This window comes from Neovison vison, chromosome 4 (genome assembly GCF_020171115.1).
Source record: "Neovison vison isolate M4711 chromosome 4, ASM_NN_V1, whole genome shotgun sequence".
Classification (NCBI taxonomy): domain Eukaryota; kingdom Metazoa; phylum Chordata; class Mammalia; order Carnivora; family Mustelidae; genus Neogale; species Neogale vison.
In genome coordinates this window covers 168610372-168637012 of record NC_058094.1, presented here as the reverse complement: position 1 = coordinate 168637012, position 26641 = coordinate 168610372, and the positions used below count along the sequence as shown (strand labels likewise).

General features: G+C 36.5%; 1 protein-coding gene across 2 annotated transcripts in view; it reads left to right on the top strand.

Moving 5' to 3' along the window:
- Nucleotides 1-26641, top strand: part of THSD7A (thrombospondin type 1 domain containing 7A) — a 439132-nt gene that overhangs the window by 233300 nt on the left and 179191 nt on the right. The window contains exons 3-5 of one of the 2 annotated variants that reach the window (XM_044246117.1): nucleotides 8816-9064; nucleotides 11678-11859; nucleotides 15984-16052. In XM_044246117.1, coding sequence (XP_044102052.1) covers nucleotides 8816-9064; nucleotides 11678-11859; nucleotides 15984-16052 — 500 coding nt within the window. The remainder of the gene's footprint in view (nucleotides 1-8815; nucleotides 9065-11677; nucleotides 11860-15983; nucleotides 16053-26641) is intronic. The other variant, XM_044246118.1, reaches the window with a different exon arrangement.

Sequence of the window (26641 nt, the reverse complement as noted above, 5' to 3'; positions counted from 1 at the left end):
AGAAGAATTGCCAAAATCAATCCTGCCCTGTAACATCATTTTAAAAGTCTGGTAGTTGGGGGCGCCTGGGTGACTCAGTCAGTTAAGCAGCTGCCTTCGGCTCAGGTCATGATCCCAGGGTCCTGGGATCGAGCCCCACATCGGGCTCCCAGCTCAGCAGAAAGCCCGTTTTTTCTTCTCCGTCTGCTTGCTGCTCTGTCTACTTGTGCTCTCTCTGTATCTGTCAAATAAATAATTTTTTAAAAAAAAGAAGAAGAAGAAGTCTGGTAGATGGTTTTTACCTTGCCTCATCCATCTAAGTATAGTTTTTACTTGTGATGGCTTTGGGATTGTGCCATGAAGTGGCACTGTGGTTCGCCACCTGGAGCAGCGCGGGTGACGAGGAAGCAGCTGCCTGGAAGCCTTCGCGGTGTGAGAGGATGGAAAATGTATGTACTGGCCCTTCCAGGGAGGCCTGGTTGCTGTAGCAGTTTATCCCATTACTAAATACGTGCTGCGCCGACAGCCTCACATTCAGCTGCTGACCAGCAGCGTGGCCCTCAGCTTTAATAGGGAGCATATGATCACTCCAGCTGGCAGGTGACACCCTTTGGCAACATTCCCCAGCAGCTCAACAAAAGACTTTCAAACATCAAAGCAAGGGGAAAGACCTCTGCCTTTATAAGGAAAGTGGTTTGACTGTGCATGCATTTTTGCTTCCATGAGAATTACTGCTTTTAGCTTGCTGCATTCTGTAAAGGAAAGGGCACCCTGAGAGAATGAAATTAGCTCGGAAAATTTGCAAACTCTTCATTCAAATTGATAAATAAATGGTAAATTACGGGAAATTTGGTTTCGTGTTTAAAAAAGGAATGAAGCTTGAATATAGTTAAAGACGGGAGAAGTGTTTTTTTTTAAAGATTCAGTCTGAAAACACAAGCCGGTAAGAATTTAGATTGGTTAAGCTCTGAAAACTTGAGAGTCTTCAATTTTATTGAAGAAAGAGACCTGAGAGGTCTTTCAGGAAAATGCAATTTCACTACATGGGAAATTTGTGAAGCAGAAATTTGTGATCAGGCAGGCCACTTGAAAGGAGCAATTCAGGAATATCTTGCGTCTCTTAATTATGAGCAACAGCATCATTTTCTGTCTTGCTGCAAACTGGGGACCCAGAAAAACTGGGCATTCCTCTTGATCCATTCTTTTTTTTTTTATTGAAAAAGCAAACAATAGATTGATAGGAAAAATAAATATATCTGCACATTCTGTTCTTATATGCATCTCTGAATATAATTTTAAGATTAAATCTGTTTGTATGTAAGCATAACGATGGGACTATAGGCATGACTGTCAGTTGGCTGATGGCTATCTTAGCACATGTGAGAAATTCCTCTACCTCAGAAAGCATGTCCTTTTTTTCTCAGGTACTCAGTAGAGTTACAGTAATACTTTGTAAGTGGTTTAAGCCCCATCAGTCTTAACATTTTTGTGGCCAGCATTGGAATAAACACTTTCATTCTTGGCGGGAAAACAAACTAATAAAATTAAGATACCCTGGGGGTGCCTGAGTGGTTCAGTGGGTTGAACCAGTGCCTTCTGCTCAAGTCATGATCTCAGGGTCCTGGGATCAAGACCCATATCAGTCTCTCTGCTCAGCGGGGAGCCTGCTCCCCCTCCCCCACCTCCGCCTGCCTCTCCACCTGCTTGTGATCTCTCCCTGTCAAAAAAATAAATGAAATCTTAAAAAAAAAAATTAAGATAGTTTGTTACAGTATACAAGCCTACACATATGATTTCCTTTATACAAAGTGATATTCGAATCTACTGTGAACACCAAATTGTAATTTTTCATTTTACAAAATTTGGAGATGCTTGTTAATATTACAAGACTATAGAGCAAAATCCTTTATATAGAAAATTCTCCCATAACGTGAATAGTGTTATTTAATGCATTTGCATCTTTACAGAAAGAAAACATGTTCTTTAAGTGCTTAAGATTGATTCTATAAGAACTAAAAAAGATACAGTACTGTGAATCGTATTTACAGATAATATGTTCTTAAGTGCCAAAATAATTTATGTTTCTGAAAAGTCCCATGAGCTCATCACATTGTCCAGGCCTCATGGAGAAGTAGGAATTGGGCAGGGTTCAGGGGCTGCCAGACATGGGCTGTCTCATCCGTCATCCCATCGCACTCCCCCATTTCGGTGCTTCTCCAGCTTTCTACAGCAAAGCATCAGATGTTGGTTGCTGGTTTTCATTTTTGTTTTTGCTTTATTTCTTACTGATCAAATAACACAGTTCTATTGTATATGTTTAGGATATAGATAGCTCATGCCATATGCTTCTCTCCGCGGAAGTCTGCATTAACGAAACTGAGCTGTATACGCTGGTCACCGAATTGCATCCAGAGATCACATGCTTGGGTCTTGCAAACTTCAAGATGTTTTAAAAATGCCTCAGTACTTTGCACTCCTGGGCTTAGCTTCTTGCATCCCCTTAACAAACAGTTGCCCTCATCTGTGGACCATGTTTTGAATAGAGCTGTTCTTATAGGATTTTCTGTGCTACAGAGGCAGAAAAGTATATTGTATTTTTTGAAGTTGCTTGGAGCCTGGTTGTGATTTAGATTCCAATAATGAGTTAGAGCTGGGCTTGGAATTGGAGCTGAGATCCTTAGGAAGAGAGAGAAGTTATCCTTTTCATGGGGGAGTTTGTGCCAGAAAAGTGGCTTCCTGAAGCCACAAAAGCAGCTTTCTGCATTAGAGAAATAGCCATGTGATTCTGAGGGCTAGAATTTGTCCTGAAGGCTTGGCATAGATGCCTTCTCCTCCAGCCCATCCAATTATTTTACAAACCATCTCCTATCTGGTAATATATCTTATTGTGTGATCTACTCGTTTCTGTTACCTAAGAAGGGCTAATACTGATAAAGTTTATTTGCCAACAATAAATATGGAGTGGCTTATGTTTTTGGAGTGGTTGGGAGTTACCTTGAGACCAGTGTTCTCACATTTTATTGTGCTAATAGAACAGCAGAGAATGTTGTTAAATTATTGACTCTGATTCCAGAGTGCAGCCCAGGGACCGGAGATTCCGCATATCTAATAAGCTCCCAGTTAATTATAATGGTTAGTCCACAGACCTAACATTGAGTAGCAAAACTCCAGACTACTCTAAGCCTTCAGGAACAATTTCCATCTCCTGGGCCCCAGACTGCAAATGTTAGGCTGAAACATGATGAGGAGAAGCCTTTCTGATCACTTTATTACTTTCCCTGGATTAAGAAACAAAGTGCCATGGTGACATCCAACTATAACTTTTTCTTTTTTTCTCTGTCCTTGTGTTTTTCCCCTTATTAGGAACAGAAGGAGAAGAAGGTTGTTTTTTATTTGTTTGTTTTTATCTATCAGGAGAGAAGGAGAGAATGGGGTGCCTGGGTGGCTTAGTGGTTAAGCGTCTGCCTTCAGCTCAGGTCATGATCCCAGGGTCCCAGGATCAAGCCCTGCATCAGGCTCCCTGCTCAGTGGGGAGTCTGCTTCTCCATTCCCCCTCTCCCCCACCTTTTCCCCCATTCATGCTTTCTCTCTCAAATAAATGAATAAAATCTTTAAAAAGAGTGGGAGAAAGCTAGAGAGTAGAAGATTAAAAGAGGATTTAAACAAAGAGGCTTCAGAGGGGGTTATAAGGTGCCATCTTTTTGCCTCATCTATGTATTGAGCCTACCTATTTATAAGGGACGTTCTTACTAAGAGCTTATGATGATGCCATGCTTTCAGTCTCAAATTTTATCTGTTTCCCATGAAAAGGAACTATTTTCCCAATGTGCTGTTCAGGGTGGGGGGCGCTTCAGACCCTATTTGGAGACTTCCTGAGCGTGAGGGACGTGCTATAAAGATTTGGAGCGAGTTTGCTTCAGAGAAGCAAAGAAAATGGGAGATGGGATTCCAAATAGCAAATCGTATAGACAAAAGTGAGTAGAAGAACTGAGCCACTGGAAGGGTGGCAGTGAGGTTTCAGTGAGGAGAGCGAGCGGGCAGAGCTGCCAGCTACTGGGGAGCAGGACCGAAAGTTAATTCTGGCTAAGTGACAAGCTGCGGGAGGGCAATGGAAAATGTGACAGCTTATGGAGAGCTTTCATTACCAGAAAGGAAAGTTGGGACTAGCTCCCAAGAAAATGAGGGTGTTTAGAAGTTTCTATTTAAGAAGCTAAAGAATGATAATGGTATTTTAGGAGATGAATGAGACTACCTTTAGAAAGAAAGTATTTTTTCACAGATGTGATGATCATTAAATGGACTACAGAAATAATTCTAGGAAGAAAGAGATTTGAACTCAGTTTCATTCTTTCTGTGTGTGTGTATCTTGAATAACTCAAATTATCGAAAATGAAAGTTATAATTTATCAGTTTTAATCTTGACCTGAAATTAAAAATGTTAAGGATGTGGATAATCAGAGCTTAAAAGTAACTGTCAAAAGTATCTGTGCTCTGCTGTATCTTAGTGAAGTCTCTTTAAAGACAGATATTGAACTCTGCTCTCCACTTTTTCTTTTTCTTTTTCTTTTCTTTTCAATATATATCTAGTTACTTTCTATCTGATATAAGGTGTACTATGTAACATCTGCTTCGTTCTCAAAGCCAAGCTGTTTTTCCATTAAAGTCCTGGGAATCTGGGCTATTCTGAATATACCATGTAAAGGAAAAGGAAACTGTCACAGTGACCATCTCATCTTCTGCCAGGTCACCATTGCAACGGCATAGCCCATGCTTTGGACTTTCTGACAGGGGCATGTTCTCCAGAAAACCATAATGAACCAAAATGTGTAGTTCCCCTAAGCTCTTAGAGTCAACTTTCTGCATGGCCAGAATAAAGGAGAGACTGGTACAGGGGCAGCTGAATAATTTAGTAACCTTGGGTCATTTGGTGACCCTATTTAGTCTCACTAACTATCACAAAATGGGCTTACCAAGGCCTAAAATGTTCCCCAGTGTGTGAGCCTTTAGACGCTCCTATTGCCTTGGTTTTCAACTCTGATGTGCTCATGATTATTGAAAGTATACAAGCCATCCAGAGCTTTCAACTAAAGTTTGACTTTTAATTCTGGACCTCCCCACTGAACGTTAGCCTGTTGGATATGTCATGGATATGTCCACATCAAATCAAGACATTAATGTTAGACTCATTTATCAACTGCCAGAAACTTGCTTCTCATTCCATGCTCTCCATTTCAAAGAAATGCATTGTTGCTCACGAGATTGCCAAAGTTAAAAAAGTCCAAGTTATTTAATGACTCCTTCCCTTTTAACCCTTTCAACTATCCATCAGGTTGTGTGGTTTCTAACTCCTCTTTTCTTACAGTTGGTAACTCCTTTTAATTCCAATTGCAATCATCTTGGCACCTTCATAAACCTCATAAGCGGAAAGATTTAGTTGGAATCCCAGTTCTGTTATTTGCTAGACTTAGAGTAGATATTTAGATTGCATTTCCTTATCTTAAACAAACAAACAAACAAATGACCTTCCACCTTACAGAGTAGTTATGAGGATTACAATGAGATATTCTAGGTAAAACTCAACACAGTACATGGCTCATAGTAGACGTTCATTGAAAGTTAATCTCATGTTCATGTTCATGCCTTTTGTCTTGAGCATTGCCTGGCACATAGTAAGCATTCAAATATGTTTCTATTCGTATGTGCATCATATTATGTCAGTGACATCATAATAACCATCGTCAAAGTCTCCCTGCCTCCAATCTTGTGTCCTAATATTCCACCCTCTACCTCACCATCACATCTCGTGATGTATCTCATCTAATTCTTGTAGGATCTCAGTACAAATCTTGGGAAATCTCATGTACATCTCATGAGATCTCATATAAATCTTGCCAAATCTCAGTCCATATCTTGTGAGATGTCCTCTGAATCTTCGAGATCTCCATCCCAATCTTGAGAGAAACAAATATCGTTGTGCCCTTTTTGCTGCACAGAAGGTGCTTTTCTGGATTGACATAATTGCCCTTGATCTGACCTATGCTTCAGTTCCACTCCTATTTCTACTGTACAACAAAAACTCTTTACATTGAGGTCAAGGAAAAATCTGTGTTTTCCCCAACCTGTCTTTATCTTAATCTGACAAATTATAGTACATTGTTTAACATTCACCACAGTGACCTCCTACTTCATATAATCTTTTGTGCCTTCCCCTAGTTTAAATATGCTTGCCACCTAATTACTCTACTCTTGACTTTGTGTACCCAAAGCCCGATATTAAGTAGAGGTAACACATTTGTTGAAATAATTGTTGGGGTATTGGAAAATCATAAGAAAGAAAATAGATTGATGGGTAAATAATACATATGTCACATATTAATATAACAATACTGTTTTTGTGTCTATGCCACTAATTCTCATATGTAGGACCTGCTCTGAAAATTAACATTTATCAAGGAAATATATTTGTTTTGGCTTTTCCATAATCACCAGTTCCTCCTTAGGACAAGCAGCCCATTTAAAAGTGCACGGATGGTACAAATCTTGGGGCAGTGAAATACCAATACTAGTGGATTGACAATTAGCCAGTAACTGGCTTTGGCCTCAGCTAAAGCATTTGTCCTAATATACCAAGATTTACAGTTTAAATTCTGACAAGTAGGGAAGACTGGTTGAGAAAATGGGCTCTGATTTTTAAAAATCCTAATTCAAATTCCAATCTAGTACTAACTAGCTATATGATCTTGAACATGTTTCCTAACCTTTTGGAGACTCCTTCCCCATAAAATGGAAATAATAATGGTACATATTTAAAAGGATTGTTGGGGGTCTCAAATGAGGTTTTAAATCTAGTTGCATATACACAAGACACATGACTAGCCTAGGCTGAATTTGGCATCAGGTCTGCCTAGAAGTATATAGAATAGGAACTTGGCATGATAGTAGTTTCCGATGTTCATCATCTGGTAGGAACACTCATAGAAATCCATGCAGCACACTTCAACTGGAAGAAAAGTTCTACATCAGACAGACCTAAAAGCTGCCCTGACTTAAAAATCTCATGGTCCACAGAAACTGGTATCTCTTGAAGCAACCTATGGTCACAGCCTGCAAGGTCCCTATAAAAACAAGCCCCGTTCCTAGAGTTGTCACATTCAGGGAAGCCCAAAGATGTGGCTGTTTACCACGTATTTGTAGCTTCCCCAGTGCAGGCAGAGTATATCCAAAGGGGCCATTTTATCACAGTACGATGTAGTAACAGAGTTGACTTTCTGACTTTTATCAGATATCCAGGGTAACTAACTAGAGGTAACGTGATGGTCACATTCTCTACAAAAGATTAAAAGGAATTGCCAATCCCTCTGCCTGTACTTGGAACATGAACTTAATAAGTATTACACAGAGGATAATATATGCATGTTTATATGAAGACAGTCTCATGAAAGATAAGAAATGTATCTAAGAAGAAATTAAATATGGAAAATTTTTTAAAGAGAGGCACTGTGGAGTTAATGATTTGGTCATTATTTTTCCTGATTTTTGTGAATGAACTCATAAGTGTTAGAATGAAAACTTACTCATTAAGAGGAAGTTTTGCTCTGTAGTTAGTGTTGTACCTAATATATTATTAATGCTCAGTATATGCCATTTGAGTAAAAATTGGGTTTTGATCCTTTTGTTCTAAGAACAGAGCTGACTCACAGGGCCCTTTTACCACAATTCTTGGATGATTCTTCTTCCCAGACCTCTCAACTCAGACAAATTGACTTTGATGCTTTGAGCTCTAATTGTCTCCTAGGAATGCAATTTTCCTACACATGCCAGTAGAATTAAGAAGATTGAATGTGAGTTGTTGCATTAGAATGGACCTGCCTCTCCTATGGTTAATTACCATAGTTAAATATAGCACCTGAATGACAAGACAGAATTATCAGTGCCTTCTCCCACTGGAACAGATGGCTCTGTCATGGCGACACGCTGACTGTGTCTTGTAAACATGCACTATTGGTTATTCAGAATGGGCAGGAGTTCAACTGAGTATCAACACAAGGCCATCCAATTCCAGGAAAACCACTCAAAGTGCATATGCCCGTAGTCATTGACATTCATAACATCATCTTCATATATATATGTTTCAGTTTAGAATCCAACATCCCTCTAATTTAAGTAGGAGTAGAGAGATAAAAGTTTGAACATAAATACTTTACTGATAAGCAAATGTGGGAGATCTATTATTGAGAGGGTATTCTTTAAATCATGAATAGGCATATTTCTAATGACTCTGATGTATTTGAGTTACCTATATGTATATTGTATATTAAAGTGTGAACTAGAAAAGTTGATCTATTTGAATAAGCGTACATTATCATAGTAAGCGGCAGCTGAAGTTTCAAATGGTATTAAAAATAATGTTAAACTTATATTTTCTATTTAAAACAGTATTGTATTAAGTAAGCCAGGCATGTTTATTTAAATCACTCAACAATGAAAAGTACATGTTAACGGCTCTTGGTTTCACATTTTCTAAATTAAAACAAATCTGGAATGAGTGAAATGAACAATATGGTGAACTTAGTTTCAGTTAATTTTGCTTCGTCCCTTTATTTTCTATTTCCTATGAATAGTTTAACAACTCTTGCAAGATAGGAGGAAATGCAAATGTTAGCTTTGAGTCTAACTGCTTTTACACATCATAAATGTTGATATATTTTCAATGAAATTGAAATTGTATCTCCAAGTAGAAATAAAAATGCCCAAGCTTATTTTACTCTAGAGCATAGAAGACAAAGTTCATAACTGCTTATTAGTCTGTGATGAGAATACCAATGTTCTTTTGCAGCTTCTGCCGGCAAGAGAAGCTGCCAATGACCTTCCAGTCCTGTGTGATCACCAAAGAGTGCCAGGTGTCAGAGTGGTCAGAATGGAGTCCCTGCTCAGAAACGTGCTATGACATGGCATCCCCCAAAGGCACTCGTGTCAGGACGCGGATCATTAGGCAGTTTCCTGTTGGCAGCGAGAAAGAGTGTCCAGAACTTGAAGAAAAAGAGCCCTGTGCGTCTCAAGGAGAGGCACTCGTCCCGTGTCCCACGTGAGTACATAAGGACTGCGGCTTCCTCTGCCGTGACGCCTCCCCAAACTGCGTGTCTCCCCACATTCCACTTACCCAGTTGACGCTAAATGAATAGTATGTTGAGAAGTGGGGATTTTTATTTTTATTTTCTCCCACTTAGAATCTGTGGGAGAAAATAAAATACTGTTTTTACAAGCACTGTCCTTATAGAATTCTGGTTTTGCAGAATAAACGTGTCTTTAGCGACTTATATTTCCAAATCTCTCTGAAGTCTAGATTTTTAGCAGCAATTCTCTGTTGACATATTTCTGTAATAGGGATTAATAACTTTCTTCTGTAAAGGGGAAGATAAGATGTTAGGCTTTGGGCAAAACAGGTGTCTCTGTGTCAGTGACTCCACAGTACTATTGGAGCCGGAGATCATATATAAACGAATGAGTTGATCTGTTCCAATGAGCCATTATTCCTAAAAACAGTGGACAGGTTGGATTTGGTCATTGGGTTATAGTTTGTCAACCCCCGTTCTATAACATAAAATAAACTTTCAAACTATAGGTTCCTGTTGCTTATTAAGCAAGGCCTATTAAAATTCAGGACTACAGATAACAATCCTATCCAATAGGGTAAAATACTATACTACAGTAATGAGCCTTTAAGCTACTTGAGGACAGGATTGTGCTTATTAACTTCCTTTTTGTTTTGTTTTGTTTTGTTTTGTTTTTTATCACCAGCATATATCACAGGGCCTGGCATACAGCAAGTACCCAATAAATGTTTATTGAATTCCGATGAAATAAGGCCGATTCTGAAATATTTAGCGGTGTATCCTAATTCTTCTTATCCTTAAAAAAATATTTCCAAGACGTTACTGTGAATTATCTTAGCAATAAATACATTTGAGCCTAGTCATATTTATAAGACAACTTAGTTTCTCAGAGATATGCACAAGCTTCATTGAGAGCTTTTCTGGAATATTCCAAACATTTAAAGAACCTGCATACAACGCAAACTTCACGAACCAGTGAGGAGGAAAATTAATCCTACCACTACCACTTCAAACAATAATAACCAGTAATAGCAAAGATGGTGATGATTTACATGAGACCTTCAGTTACGCAGCACTTTGGAATCGTCTGTTCTCTCCTGATATAACAAGGGGCTGAAAACTGCAGGGAGTTCCCTTCCAAACTTCTCTGCTTATCCCACTGACCCTGTGTTCCTCTCTATGTAACAGGCTGGAGGAAGTTGTCAAGATCTCCTGTGTTTTATGTCCTATGAGTTTCTTCCTTTTTTGATTCAAGCTAGGTGTTTTATTCTTTATCCTCTCAGATATTTGAAGTCCTAGGATGGCCTACATTCAGACTCCATTCTATAAAAAGTGAAATTTTTATTTTAACTCAACTTATGAATAATTTATTTGGTTTGACATTCCTTGTCACCCCCCACCCCTCTGTCTTACTCAAGACATTAATTATGTATGTTTTCTTTTCTTTTCTTTTCTTTCTTTCTTTCTTTCTTTTTTTTTTTTTTAATTTACCTGAATGCTCTACTTCCTTTATAAACATAATGTCAGGAATGTTGTTCCTTGATGGCCCAGTCCTGCACCTGTATTGAGCCATTTATAAAAATGATAGAATGGATGTGAAGGTCAGGTTGACTGTCAGGAAACTTCACCATTGACAAAGTAAAGCACCTAGATTGGACATCTGAAGGCCCATTTAACTCTTTTGTCTAATTGAGATGAACATTAGCACCTCCATTTGTACCTGTGTTGGCTGTTAATCTGATTACTGAAGAAGCTTCTTGGGTCGAGTGACACAAAGTGCTACATGAGCCGTTTTCATTGTGCTTTTAGAATATCCATTTTCCTCGAGGTAGAGAAATGCCATCACTCTCTATCTTTAGTGGCATCAGGAAATAGTTCCCTGGCCATCTCCTTAAAGCACGTGCTGGGCTGACAAACCCCGACATTTCTTTCACATCGTAATGTTGATTGGAGCTTTAATTTAGAACCACAGATCGTCTTTCCTGTGTTCCGCTGATTAGAAACGTCAGCTCTTTTCAACATTCATCAGGCACTCATCAGGGATTCTCAGTGCTACAGAAAAACATTCATTCTTGACAATAAGGAGAAAACTCGGAATTGTTATATTTTTTAATCCTAACACACAATTATAATTTTGATCCAGTACGAAGTAGCAATTTTCATGCGTTTTATTAAAGGCAAAACAAATGTTTGGGTTGGTCGTCATTTAGAATGTTTTCCATTCCCAGAGTCACTCCTCCTTTGTTTATCCAGAAAGGGCAAGCCCGAGTTCAGCTTAATTGAACATAAAATTTTATGTTTTCAGCATGATGCTCTCTTTTCATAAAATATTTATAAGTAACTTCCAGTAATTGCAATTAAAACAGGATCATCCTAAATTTAACCCCTCTTTAAGTGGAGCACTGCTAAGGATGAAAGAGAGGAAATTGAAACTGAGTCCGCACCACAGATGTAGTAGCCTGTGGTTGATTCGAGAGGAAAAGTGTTTTTTAGATTAATCTTCTTCAGAAAAAAAAAATTGGAAGAGCAGAGCAAAGTTTTACTCAATAAACATGGTTGCCACTGCCAGCTTTTACTTTTTTTAGGTACGGCTGGAGAACTACAGAGTGGACCGAGTGCCGTGTGGACCCTTTGCTCAGTCAGCAGGACAAGAGGCGGGGCAACCAGACAGCCCTCTGTGGGGGAGGGGTCCAGACACGAGAGGTATACTGCGTGCAGGCCAATGAAGACCTCCTCTCACACTTAAACACCCACAAGAACAAAGAAGGTAAACTGTCTTCTTCTTCTTAAGGACTTAAGCATGGAGATCGAGCATGGAATCACCTTGCAGGAAGATAGATATAGATATACTTATAGATATTTGGAACATGAATAGTCATGATTCTATTCACATCATGGTTGATATCTACTATGGTGAACACTAATTTAAATTTTCATTTAAAAAAAAATTCAATTCTGTCTCTGGTCAATTCTAATTTACTGACAAGTCTCTAAATTTTCTTAATGCAAACTCTGAGTCAAAATTTAGCAGGCGTAATTAATTATAAAAATAGAACAAAATGAAAATATACACATAGAATGCTCATATATATTCTAAAGTCGGGAATTTCCTTGAATGTGATGTAAAACCTGCTTGTGAAAGAACAGCCCCTTTTGCTGTTTGTAATATGGTTGAAAGATAAATATATTGAAGAAATAATGATGTATTGAGTGAAATTTTCAATGTGAATTTAAATGAAATAAATATGGAATAAGTGCAGAATACAACTACAGTAAAAAAAATAAAAATAACTGAAAGGCATGACATTTTTTTAAAAACCCTCTGTTTAAACCCTCTGACCTGGCAGACATATCTTAGACATTTTTTTGGTCTGAATCTCAATGTGAGAACCAGACTCGGTAAGTGTGCCAAGGATAAGCGAGTGCAACATGGCCCATGCTTAAAGTATATATTAATATTTATTAATATTACTCTAAAATTCTAATCATTATTGGATCAAGTTTATATTCAGTTAGTTACTCTTAAGTGCCCACAAATAGGAATATTTTTAAACAATGTTAGAAGCATACCTTCTTACCTTCCCTTGATTTGAAGGATAGCGGGGTTTTTATCATTAGATAGTTTAATAAATATCTATTAGTTGCCAGCAGAGTTCCAAAAATTGTATAAGGTAGTGAGGATGGAAATATCAGTACAAATTCCGTGTCAAGAAAGTACTCCTGGTTAGCATGAGGGCGCACAAACAAATATAATACAATATGAACTACAATATGAATATAACTTGAGTTTTAGAATAGCGGTAGGAGTATCATAGAAACAGAAACAGAGAGGAAGTGGCCTACAGCTGAGTGATAACACACACATTCCATACAGTAAGTGGGTCAGGAATACAAGAGGAAGTTTATTACAGGCAGGGGGGACAGCATGTATTAAAGCACACCGTTAGGGGCTCCTGGGTGGCACATTCGTTAAGTGTCTGCCTTCAGCTCAAGTCATGATCCAAGGTCCTGGGATCGAGCCCCACATCAGGCCCCCTGCTCAGTGGGAAGCCTGCTTCTTCTTTTCCCCTGCTTGTGTTCCCTTTCTCGCTGCATCTCTCTCTGTCAAATAAGTAAATAAAATCTTTAAAAATACAAATATATATATATATATATATATATATATATATATATAGCACATCATTAAAGAAAAGCAAAAACAAAAGAGAAGTTTTGCTAAGAAAGATAAGAACGTTGTATTTGGCAAGTTGAATTAGGATAGAATAGTACTTCCCAGCAGATATGTTCGTTGGTAAAGGAAAAAAATCAGAATAAAGACCCCCAAAATGAGAATATTCAAAGAAGCAATCAGAGAAGAGAAGGGAAAGAACCAAGAGAAATGGGTGTTTCAAAAAAATAGGAGACGACTCCTCTGCCTCCCCCAAAATGAGCAGTACCAGTGACCAGCAGTTCATAGAAACAGACTCTGAAGTTCTGCATTTGCATCTTGCAAAATTTAATTGTTTTGTAGCTGTTAACTTTACATAGCATGTCAACTCATTTAGGAATCTAGCCTCAGGATACATTTTTCTACTAATGTATCTTGAGGTTGTAAGGAAGTAGCATAAAACATGTAATGTTAGTACATTAATATTTTCTTGGCCATTTTAATGGCTACATTTTTAACACTCGTAGGTGGATTTATTATAGCAGTCTTTTCAGAGTAGTATAATTTCATTGCTAGAGGTAGATCAGATTTTAGTTTCTGAATGTCAATTGTGTCCTGTGGGTTATTACTTTCAAAAGATCCTTCAGAATTCTGAATTGCAACTGGGTATTTCTTTTTTAATCATTTTGCCACAGAGTCTCCCTATCACTGTCAAAGCATGGAAGAGCACCAAAAATAAAAGTCACAGTGTAAAAGGAAAACAAAAAGAGTATCATTGTTAAGCTGTGTCTCTTGGACAAAAGTAAATGCCAAAACAAAATCCATGGATATGGAAATAATTGATATGGCAAAAAATAATGTTTACCAATAAGTATATAGGAATTTATGTCCTTTCATTTCAAATAAAAGCAAGAGTACTAGTAAGATCCATGTAGTCTTTGTAAAAACAGTTAATTCTCCCTAAAAGTTGCAGCCTTTTTTTTTTTTTTTTTTTTTGGTCAGAACTGAGGCTATATGAACTTCCTCCCAGAAGCACTTAACATTTCCCAAAAGTATATTATTCAATATGCCAGGATCCCAAGGGTGACATGTAAAGACTATAAATTTGTGTGAATGGAGAATAATTAGGCTGTGGGCAGTGGGGATTGTGCACATTCTGTTTTCCTTCAGTAAAAAGGAAAGAATGAAAGCTTACTTTATAAAGAGAGGAAAAGTTCTCAAAATAACTTCTTCAATCAATCCTAATAAGAAGGTACTGATCTCAAGTAATCCTGATTGTGTAACCATGAACAGCCTACCCCAAGAACAATTTATATTGTTAATAAGAAGAACAAAGTCTATGCTGTTGCTTATGTCGATTCTCACTATGTGTTCCATGAATAAATGTCTTGTTTTCACATGTAACCTAGCTATTAAAAAATACCTTAACCCAAAATAAAATACTTTAACTCAAAATAAAATTTCCCAATACAGAAATACTGAAAACAAGTGATAGGAAGTTCACATAAAATTCCTTTATTGTCTTGGCACATCACATTACTCAGAAGAATGGTAATGACCACCTTAGTACAAGGACAGGGCCATGTTAAATCACTTTATTCATTGGTATATTCACTACTCTTCATAGAGTCAAACCACACCACAAAAATTATCCTCCCTGGAGCTAATATATTTAATTTCCAGAAAATCAAAATACGTATTATTAAAGTAGTCACAAAGTATAATGTATTATATTTACAACCTAGTATCCTACCTGTGTTGGTTGAATTATATCATTAGAATATTCAATAAATTGGTGATTGTGTCTATTGACAATAGGAAAAATGTATCTACTTGATATTGGAGGGTATCCACATTTTATTCATGGACTGCTGCAGGCCGTAGGTATCCCTTCCAATCCTGACAAACTTTGCCCTACAATATTCAGGTGAGCAAAATTCCCACTTCTTTAGAAGAAAAATTTGACAGGTTTCTACTGAGAGGAGTTAGTAGTAAGGCCTTGGACAATTTCTGTTCAGCTGGCTGATCAGAATTCCAGCAGACTGTGAAGAATGTTCAGTTTATGAAAGCTACCCTTATCAGAATATGACAGGAAGAAGCCTTGCCCCTAGGGAGGTTAGCAGTAGCTAGAAAGCTGATGAAAATGTTGCTGATCATTGGATGCATGAACATGAATTGATTGTTGAAAGAGCTCAAAGTGAAATGAAAGTAGATTTTAGCTATGGTAATTCAAGAAATTCTTTCTTTTGATACAGATTGAACATGTTTCTAAATGAGGGGAACCAAGAGCATTGGTTATAAAGCACCTTGAAATTTTCCGTGATATGTATTTTAGGAAAATTTGGAACATTCTTTTGTAGAAAACATATAAAAAAATCCACACTGAAATCTGGATAAGGTGTGTGGAATTTGAGGTTATTAAGAAAAACAGCCTGGATAGTGAGGCTATATGATGACATAAAATAAACCAGCAGGAAGTTTGGAGGATCAGTGGAAAGATGGTTGGAAGGAAGGATGGTTGAACTGTGAATGGGTAGAGCAAGAGATGAATAAAGAATTCTTATTTTCCCATGTTCTGCCAAGAAACAGGGAAATAAAATAGTCACCATCTCTAAATGGAATGCAAATTGTTTATAATTACAGTCGTTTATCTATAGTTTCCATGAACTGCCCACTTTAGTCAAAGCTATTTGGGGGGAGGAAAAAAAGGCTATGCTTATGGTGCTGTTTCCCTGTTATTTCAGAAAGTAAATATCAGAGTACGTCGAAGTCTAGTGCTGCACCTTTCCTATCCATCACTTTTGAAATAACAGGTAGGTGAGAACATTTTACATGCCATTTAAGTCAGAAATGCATATCAAAGATTCTCTGTACATTTCCTGAGATAATCCTTAAACCATCCAGGAAAGATAGACGTTTACTTTTACTTTCTACTTTTCTAGAAATGTATCGAAGATACATTTTGAGATGGAAGTGCTTTCCTGTTTCTTGACTTTCTGCAGTATCATTATATAGATGTAAATTTTAGAAGAACATAGAAAGATTTTAAAATTTGCTGGCTTAAAAATGTCAGTAGGATAACATAATTATATATACAGATATATAACATTTGGTTATGAACACTTCTGTTGAAATAAATTAATGAGAGTATGAGCACGCTTCACAATGTATCATATTTCTAAGTACACCACTTTGTGCTCTACTAATTTTAATAAGGTAAATGAAAGAGGAACTAAATCATACCATGGCTGTTTTTTGGAGACAGTCTACAAGGATGTAAAAAGTGATACAATTATAGAATAATTAAAACATAGGATATCCCTGAAAAAGTTAGATATTTCTTGGAAATTACTTCTCAGGATATTTTGTGGGAGAGAAAGACTGTTAACTCTATCAAATTTGTGGTGAGTAGATTACAAAATAGAAAGTAAGATGCCAAGAGGTGTCAGCTGCTGGGAAAGAAGCTAATAAAAACTCAACATGCTGGGAATTAGATTAAGCTGGTCAGTGGTCTACCCTCAAGGTAACTTAGAATTTTTAGTAGAGGAAGAGCTTACTAATGAGATATCAAGAAGTACTCAACCAAAAAAGCAATCAAAAGAATACATATATATATAAATAAATAAAGTGACACAGCTTGGAAATCATGCAGGTGTGAAAAAGGTCTTATAATACCTTTGACTTAGTTGACATTTAATAAACATTTCTTGTTTGACATGTTTACTCTCCCTTTTGTAAAATGCTATAATTTTTAAAATTTGTCTAAAAATTATTTTTTGAACATTTCAAATGCACTTAAAAAATTCCTGATTTCAGCAAGGGGTTATAATCAAGCAGACCCTTCATTCCTGAATAAACAGTTGCTCACACTTCTGACTTTGAATACAGGAAACATGATCTAGTTGGGGCAAATGAGGAAAGTCAAAATTCAGGCACTGTGCCTCAATTTGGCCAGTCAGTTAAGAGAACATGTTTTATGTACCTTATTTCTCTTTTCTAGTTACATAACAGCTTAAAAACCTCTTTTGGTAAATTTTCATCTTAAGGCTATTTTCAAAAGAACCCTAGACAGATAATCAGGAAACCTCGTTTTCATTTCTGCCTGGCCTTGTGTCCTTATGCACTTTATTTAACTTTATTTGCCTAAAATTACCTATTAAATGATTCCTCTGTTCCATTTCCAGTAATATGGCAGATTAGAATAGCTGAAAACCTTTCCTTACAAAACAGGATACAGTATTATTTTAAATGCTTTTAAGTGCAGAACTGAGGTCTTGATTAACCAAATGATTTCTCAAAACAAATCAAGAAGGTTGAGGTTTCCATGATCGCCCTCAGGCAGTAACGGTACGTACAGGGGGAGGGTTACCCATTACAGGGATTTTGAGGGGATGACGCAGATAAGGGGTATGACATATAACTTAGAGCTCCCCCCCAAAAAAGTGTACAAGCAGAAGTACTGCTTTATTTCATCAACCTTAAAGGGTTATTGTACCAGCAAATGAGTAGAGAAACTCAGTTTACTTATAGAGGAAAAGGGCAAGGAAGCAGGTCAGCCTCAACCTCAGTGTGAACAAACCTCTCCTAAGAATTCCAACTATGGGCTTGGACTCACCACTAATTAGTTATGTTTCAAATTTATGGTACTTCCATGAGTCCAAAGACCACAAAGCTGAGAAATTGTATAAGAAATGGCATCAGGCCAATGGTACTCCAGATTGCCTGACATAAGGAAAAGCCAGAACTCTGAAGATGCGAATACCTTAACCTAAGCCACAGCATTTCCCCAGATAAACTGTGCCATCAAAACTGCAAACTACATGAGGAATAATAATCCATTTTATAGAGGGTTTAAAATACCTAACAAACATTAAGATGAGACTTGCAGTGTTGGAAATATTGGAAATAGCAGTTAGAGACCATAAAGATATGTGCTAGATATAAAGGGAAAAATTAAAACATTAAATATAATGAGTCACAATTTAAAAAAAGACCAGATTTTAAAAAAAGAAAGAAAGAAAGTAAAAGATGTTCTAGAACTGAAAAGTGCTTTTATTGAAAATAAATAAATGGGTTGATGAGATGGACTGAGTTTAACAGTTATTAGTAAGCTCAAGACAAGTGTAAGGAAATTATTCAAAATGCAACATTGAAAATAGGAGTTAAGAATAAAAATGAAGTAAGTCATGCAGAATTAAATAAGAAGGTTCAGAATAAGAGAATGTATGAAAAAGATGAGAGAATTTTGTAGATTTGATGAAAGATAAGAATGTACAAAATCAAGAGTTTCCAAGCAGTATGATAATATATACATGCTTTGATATAGTAAGTGAGATTTCAGTTCATCAGCTATATAAGGACAAAGTAAAAGGAATAAAGAAAAGGCACAAATTAACTAAAAAGGAATTAACGGGTTTATAGTGAAACGGATTTATAGCTTCTCAAAAGCTGCAAAAAAAGCAAAATAACAACAATAATATGTTGAAAGTGCTGAGAGGAAAATAAATGTCAACTTGGATTTATTTATCCAGCTACCTACCATTAAAAACTATGGACAAAGTGAAAGGGTTTTACCTCTATTAAGCTCTCACTGCAAGAGCTCCTAAATGATAATGTTTAAGATGAAAGAAACTGAAAACAGAAACAGAAGAATTCAAGATGCACAAAGAATTTGATAACCATCTGTGTGATCTAATTAAGTCTAGATATGATGACGCTGTATGAATACATGACTAAAACACTCTGGTAATCTATGACAGAAGGAAATGATAAGGAGTATGTTTTGGGGGAGATATTGAGCACCCTTATATTTTATTAAGTCACTATGTATTTTAAAAATGTAAGAATAATGATCAAAGTAGAAATATAATTATTAATATTACAATTACATAATCATATAAAATAGATATATATCTATAGGTATATATATCTATATATACACTCTCCAGTCCAACAAAGGAAATAAACAGGATTAAGTAATGTTCAATCAACTCAATGAGAATAAGATGTTAAATAAGAGAAAACTTGTTTTTTTCTTACAGAGATGATCTAATTAAGACCAAATAAAGAGAAAAAAAATCTAGAAATATGACTTTTATATAAGTCATATTTAGTCAGAGGCTATTACAGAAAATTATTTTGTTTTAATTATTACTGCATCTATGAGACCAATCAACTGAATTATAAAGTGTTCACAGTGATCAAATTAAGAGTGTGGATTAATCAGTCCACCATTCACCATTGCTGGCAAATATGCAAACACACAGACTACACGTGATGTATTTCCCAGGCAGTAATGCAATCTGTACGTATAAAGTACAGTTGAAATTTTTATTTTCTCTATGAAATAATGTAGATTGACTTAAATTATGTATGTATGCAGCATCAAAACTCTTTAGAAGATTAAATGTTTTATCAATTAAATGGATAATTTTATTATTCAGAAAACTGAAGGAGAGAAACCCCCAAAAGTTCATGTTTCAAACCTTTCTCCCTTTCTGTCATTCATTTTTCCCAGTTTGCTAATGGGAAAGATACATGATATGGGCATTATTACCTAGGCAAAGACAATCATATCAAAGGAATTATTACCTAGAAAAGATAAAAGTTATTACCTATGTTGGTGTCTTGAACGAAGTCATAGATGGTATGACTGATAAAATATGCGAGTACTATTATGCTAACCAGGATAAAACATTGGAATATAGTTTTTATGACACAAAGAGAGGTTAATAGGCCAGAAACAATGGAATTTCTCCAGCAGCATGAAGTCTAATGAGATCGTTAAAATACCTAATCTTAAATCCCAAGTGTTGAGTCCACAAGAAAACAATAGAAATAACGATAGTGATAACAGCAACAGTATTGATTGAATTTATTAAGACACTATGTTAATTATTTGGTTGCTGCAAAGATTAAATGCTTAATGTGGGAAACAAACAGTTGGAATCAGGGACTTAAACTCATTCATGTCCATTCTCCACAGTGTTACTCTTCTCAGCGTCAATCCCCATCTGACTGATGAAGTGCTACAAGTTTGGATATCTCACTTGATAGTCCTTCATTCACACAGTAAATACTTATTGAACAATTATTAAGTTTCATCACTGTTTTAGATGTTGAAGACAGAATGTTTAAAACAAGCGGACTTGATCCCTATCTTCAGGGTACCTATAGCCTAATCGTAACCTTGTAACTATAGTTTTGTTTACTGGGGTTTCAGAACTGACCCTTCGCTAGGCTGACATAAAGAGACCCCACAGTTTGAGATTCTTCATTTAAGCCCTGAAAGAACACTACAGCCATGGTTTATCCTTAGTAAAGATACCTTCACCCTATTCACTGGGTGAATTATTTTTCTGAAAAGCATATATCCTCAGAATGTAGTTTAAGTATCACCTGGATGCTTTAAGAAAATGCAAAAACTCCTAGATGTTATCCACTGAGATTGTGATTCCATTAACTCTGGAATGGGTTTAGGAATCTCTGTCTTTTTTATAAACACCATTGTGATTATAATCAGGAGTTGATTTTACCACAAACCTCTTGAGAGCCCTTTTTTTAGAAGCCTTTCCAAAACTGTGGGAGAGACTGGGACAGGGGTAGGGAAGCTCCAGGTTTACTAAGGCTCAAAGCTTATACAATTTAAGGGACGCTTATTATTATTGTTGTTGTTGTTGTTATTTTTAAAAGCAGAATTCCAAATACAAAATCACTAAGATCTCTGCCAGAGTCTTCTCAGAAAGGGACTGTGCATGACAAGGGCCCTGAAACTTAAGCTTCTGGGGTTTCTCCATAAATCTGTCCCTAATCCTAAAATAGATTTTTGGTCTCTATTAGATCCAAAGAGAATCACTGCCTTTAGATGACACACAGAAACAAAGGCATAGATGTCCAGAAAACAGGTTTTCTACAGTTCTGGAGGTCAGCCTGGGGAGGATGGGATCTCTAGGAGAAGTCAGTGTATGCCCTCAGAAGGGAAATAGAACTTTGAATTCTAACTCTGGTCTTATTCTCACTCATCAAGCCTAGTTTTAGCTTCCTGAGCGGCAAATCTTTAGGAAACCACTAAACCTTGTTAGTTGTTAAGCTAGGATATTGGAGAGGAAGAACACGTAATACTGTTTCATCTTCCTTCATACCTGTAACTCCAGATGGAACGAAGCCATGGCTGTTCGTGAAGGACCTTCCATTAATGAAAGAAAGATGGTGGATAGAATGTCACGTAACCTGATACTGTCAAGTGACTGTAGTACATGTGCTTTTTGTAACCCTTAAGCACTTATTTCTCTGAGTCCGTTGTAGATGAATGATAGCACCAGAAGGAATTTTGAAACGAGCACTCAGGGATGCGTGCTGGTGAATGAATAGCATTTTTTTTTTTTTCAGAAGCACAGTCCTGCTCTCTAAGAATGTAAAAGAAATGGTTTGTGGCTGACTGTTGCCTGCCTTGCTGATGATTGCTCAATAGGGAGTAGCTACTCTCACCAGTGTTAACAGAGGAGTACAAACTACATGGTGGAACTCATTAATATTTATTCCTTCTAAAAGCAATGGGCAATAAAAAGGGAAATAAACCAGGGAGAATAGCAGTGGGAAAAGGAAGCCATGACAACAGATTCATCTTGGAAAGGTTTCACCATTTATTGCCCACAAAAATACACTCAAAATACACACTCCGTATTGTCATATTATTAAACTGGAATCCACTAAGAATACCTCTTATGGGGTGAAGTCATTTATGAAAAAAAATTGTATACTGAATATAATTCAGGAATTCAGAGTAGTCATCCGTATTCTTAAAATTATACGCATTTGATGTACTTCTTTACAGTTTCATATTTTTTATGTTCAACAAAGCTACATGTCCTCAGTGTTAGAGTCTGGGCTCTATGTGCTAATACACAAGGACTTTCTTGAAGCTAAGGATTACCTATCAGTTGCAACAGAGACAGTTGGGATCTCTATCATTTTTTTTTTTCTTGATGCTTCTCTACTCTCTGCAGTAAAAGCCCTCTAGCCATTGTCCCCAAACTATCCAAGTAACTCCTCCTATTTCAAATCATCTTTTTCACACTATAAGGCTTCAGTGATCTCTCTTCACCCAAAGCCGAAAGCCCTCTCATACTAAATTATTACACAATTTACCACTTGATTACATAGAATTCTATTATTTTACAATTCTCTCATGAATACTTATGCCAGCCCCCCAATATTTCAAGTTTCTGAGGAGGGCACTGTGTTTTTCCCTTCCTAAATGTTAACAGTAATATCCATCATTCTTACCAGAGGTCTGGGTACATTTGCTGATTGTGTCATTTAGAAAAATTTTAAGACCGAGGAAACCCTTCAGTCAGAGGATCTTGATTTGCTGGGCATCTGATTCATCGAGTTTCATTTTAGATTCATCTCTGTGTCTCACCAACTTCATTTTTTTCCTCCTTTGTTTTCCTGTCCTCTGCGGAGGCCTAATGAGAACATATGTAAAATACATCCTAGCATAAGGGCTTGCACTTACTACTTGCCAAAATGAATATTCATTGCTTTTGTTTTTATCTTTACTTTTCTGGTTAATTTGAGAAAAAGGGAGGGATATTTTAAATAGTTTTACTTTAAACCTTTTACATGTAGTAAAGACTTAATAGCATACCAGCCTTGGTAGCTGAGAAACATAACAGGATGTGTAATTCATGGAGTCTCTTTACGATATGTCCCAAGGTCCTGCTGCTTTCTTACCTTATATATGAAATTGCTCCTTTCTTGGAAAGTGTAGACTTTATTTATATTAGTCCAAACTAAAAAGAAATATAACTAATTTTACTGCTAGAATTATAAGAGGCAGATTAATTACAGCTTCCTTTACTTGGTGACCGCGAATCCCTGAGAAGTTTAACCGACACTCTGTGGTTCAAGGATTCTGAAGGAAATGCTCACAGGAAACCTGGGATTGGTTGGTTGCTCTACAAAGAACACTTTCACCATTGCTCAACCTGAGAAGGCCACTCTGGTCCATCTGCCCCTTACATTACACAGGATTCCTAGGTATCTAAAACCACATTGATCAGGTAGCATTATGCCTTGGAGTACTTAACTCTTCTTGTCCAAATAATAATAATGATAATATGGAGATGAAGAAAAACGAATTTTTAGGAAAGTAATTGTTTTACATATTCTCAGCCAGGTCTGATTAGAAAGGCTTGGATCAATTAAGTACCTACTTCCCGAGAAATTTCTAGAAGAATTTTGAAATAAAATCCTGTTTTTCACCAGGAAAGCTGTTGATCCATTTCTCACTGTCTTCCAAAAATAAATCCACAGCAAAAGGGTAAGAAAAAGAACTAACATGTTGTGATAGAAAATATCTTTCCATTAATACATGACTAAATGGATAATTGGAGAATAATTTTCCTAGACAAACAAAAGTAGTAAGTAATAGTGGATGGATTCAAAGCCATTTTGCTTGCTTGTTTGTTTGTTTGTTTGGTTGGTTTTGTTATTTTGTTCTTTCTAAACTGCAGTAACAGTTCTATGCCCTTTGAATTTGCTTCAGAGTAAATGGCTGGATATAATCACTGTCCACAACTTTATCAAAATCACAGAAGTAAGCGGATTGTATTATCTGATATTATCTCTATTACAAAAATAAATAAACTGCCATAGAGACCTGCCTCCAATAACAGAAAAATTGAAGGAAAGCTAAACATAATTTAAGCTTTTTAGGATTCATCTCAGAGTTTATTCCTGAGATGGTTCTGTAAGGTCAATGCAGATTCCTGTCAATGATTATTTGAACCAGTGTTCTATTGAATCATATGAAATTGCTAACTCTGTAGGTCAAGATCTATAGTCTAGTGGCAATTTCATATGACTCACCTGAGTAAGTACCCTTATCGTTTTGTATCATCACCTGGTGTGATCTGCTCTTTGTCCCAGACTTTCCATTGTCAGAATCAAGCCTGCAGCTACTGGCTATGAATTATAGTCAATGTTTTCACACGAACAGTATGCATTTGTGCCGTATGTAGTATGCTTTAGAGAGAATAATGATTCTCTTCTATAAATCTATGTAGATTTCCCCATAGTAGATATTCTTTATGAGAAAATAACTCATATTGATGGTTTGGGAGTGACTTGAATTTATCAAGTAGCTTTTATTCTGTGCATAGTTAGAAAAGAATCTCCTGCATTCGGTGGTGTTATTTTTAATACTTACCTATGCCTCAATGTTGTTTTATGTAAGTACATAACAGTAAAAGGACATAAACTGATTTTAGGGATAAATTGTTGAGTAATGTGGGGCAAAAGAAAAATACTAATAGGTGAATGCCAGTAACAAATGTAATAAAGAAGATGTACAAAATACATGCCATAAGATCCTGTGGTTCTCTTAAAGTAAGACCACAGGTTTTGGCTCTAAGCTTATAGTAGCCGATGCAAAGAGGAATGCTATGTTAATAGTGAAATTCACAGTGTCCATTGGACAATAGAAAGCATTTGCAAAGGAAAAGCACAACAATTTCTGTGTTAGAAAATTCACGTAGGCCTTCATAAAGAAGACACTGTAACTATATTAAATTATATCCTCATTAACATTTTTATAAGAAACATCACAATGAGTTTTATTTATTTTCTTTTTAAAAAGATTTTATTTATTTATTTGACAAAGAAAGACAGAGCAAGAGAGGAGACACAAGCAGGGGAGTGAGAGAAGGAGAAGCAGGCTTCCCGCTGAGCAGGAACACCCCCTCCAATGCAGGATTCGGTCCCAGGACCCTGGGATCATGACTTGAGCTGAAGGCAGATGCTTAATGACTGAGCCATCCAGGCACCCCCACAATGAGTTTTATACTGAAGCTTTTTCTTAAAGCAGTTTTCCTCAATGTAGGCCATTACCTTAAATATGGAAGTTAATTCAGGAAAGGGAAATCAGTGTGGGCTGTGTAATGTCGTAAAATTTATAGGTCTCTGCTAAGCGAGATAACACAGGTACAGAGTTGAGAATATCTAAATGAAAGGATGTACAGCTGTTCCCTCGGGCACCCCTTCTTAGAGCTTTGATAGATACTGGGAAGCAGAGAGTTCCCTTATATCCCCTAACACAAGGATCTGGAGTACTGCTACTCTGGTTTCTGTTTAGGTGCAGTTAAATGCAGAGACACATTTTCCAGTCATCATCTAGGAGAGGATAGGATTAGCGTCCTTAAAGGAAAATCAAAAGCCTTGACAAAGACCTAAACTTGAATAAAATATTATGTCACTTCAAAAAGAAGGATGAATCCACACTTCAACTAGATGCAGGGTAAAGAAAAACTTTAGGCACAGATAAAGAAAAATCAAAGGTAATAAATCTATTCCATAGCTCATAAACCATAGCAAAACTCTGAAACACATGCAAGTGAGACTACCTTCAACAATAATTCCATCTCTTAGAAGAAGTAATTTACCTTTCCATTATCTTCTTTAAGATAAAATGACTCCCAAGAATAAATCTATGGACTTAAATGAGTTAACTTGCAGTAATAATGATAATATCGTATAAAAATTATGTGAGACATTGTTCTCTTTTATATTTATTTGCTTATTAGATCCTCACCACAGGTCTATGAAGTAAGTACTATCTTTATATAATGTTGAAGTAAAGAGAAATTAAATGATTTTATCAAGACATTTATCTAGTAAATATCATAATGAGGATTGTGGATCAAAATGGCTGGCTCCTAAACTTGTGATCTTAACTTGGTGTGCCATTGAGTTAGGGTTATTAATTGTAAGCCAGTTGCCAGTTTAATTTTGGACAAAAAGTGAACTTTTCTCCAAGTTATGCTGGTTTTAGAATGTGTGCCTTCTTTTAAATAGCAGTTAGGTCTCAGAGCCAGTGGTCTAGTAAGGTTATTCTTATTTAATGATGATAAAACTACAAATGTATGAAAATGCCTGTGTTTCAATTTTATATGGCAGAAAATCACTCATCCATTAGACCAATATTTACTGAGTGCTTTCTATGTGTAAGCACTGTTTAAATACTGAAAATTGAGAAGTGACTAACACAGAATTCCTTTTGTTACAGAGTTTACATTTTACAGAAAGAGAGAATAAGCAAAGAAATTAAATAAATAAGAAATTATCAGGCAGCAATAAGTATCATGCAGAGGACTAAAATAGGATGATGTGAGAGAAAGTGACTGCGGAGTGATATTATTTGGAACTCCAGGGTATTTACCTCCCCAAATTTGTATATCTAGCCCAAAATTCTCATCTGAGGAGCAAACTCATATATTCATCTTTCTCTTTGACATCTTGAATCATAACACTCAGATATGCTTATCTCCCCTGCACACACTCTTGTAATGGCAAAATAAATAAAAGTTTGAGAACAACATCAGAGTGCGTATATCTAAATAGT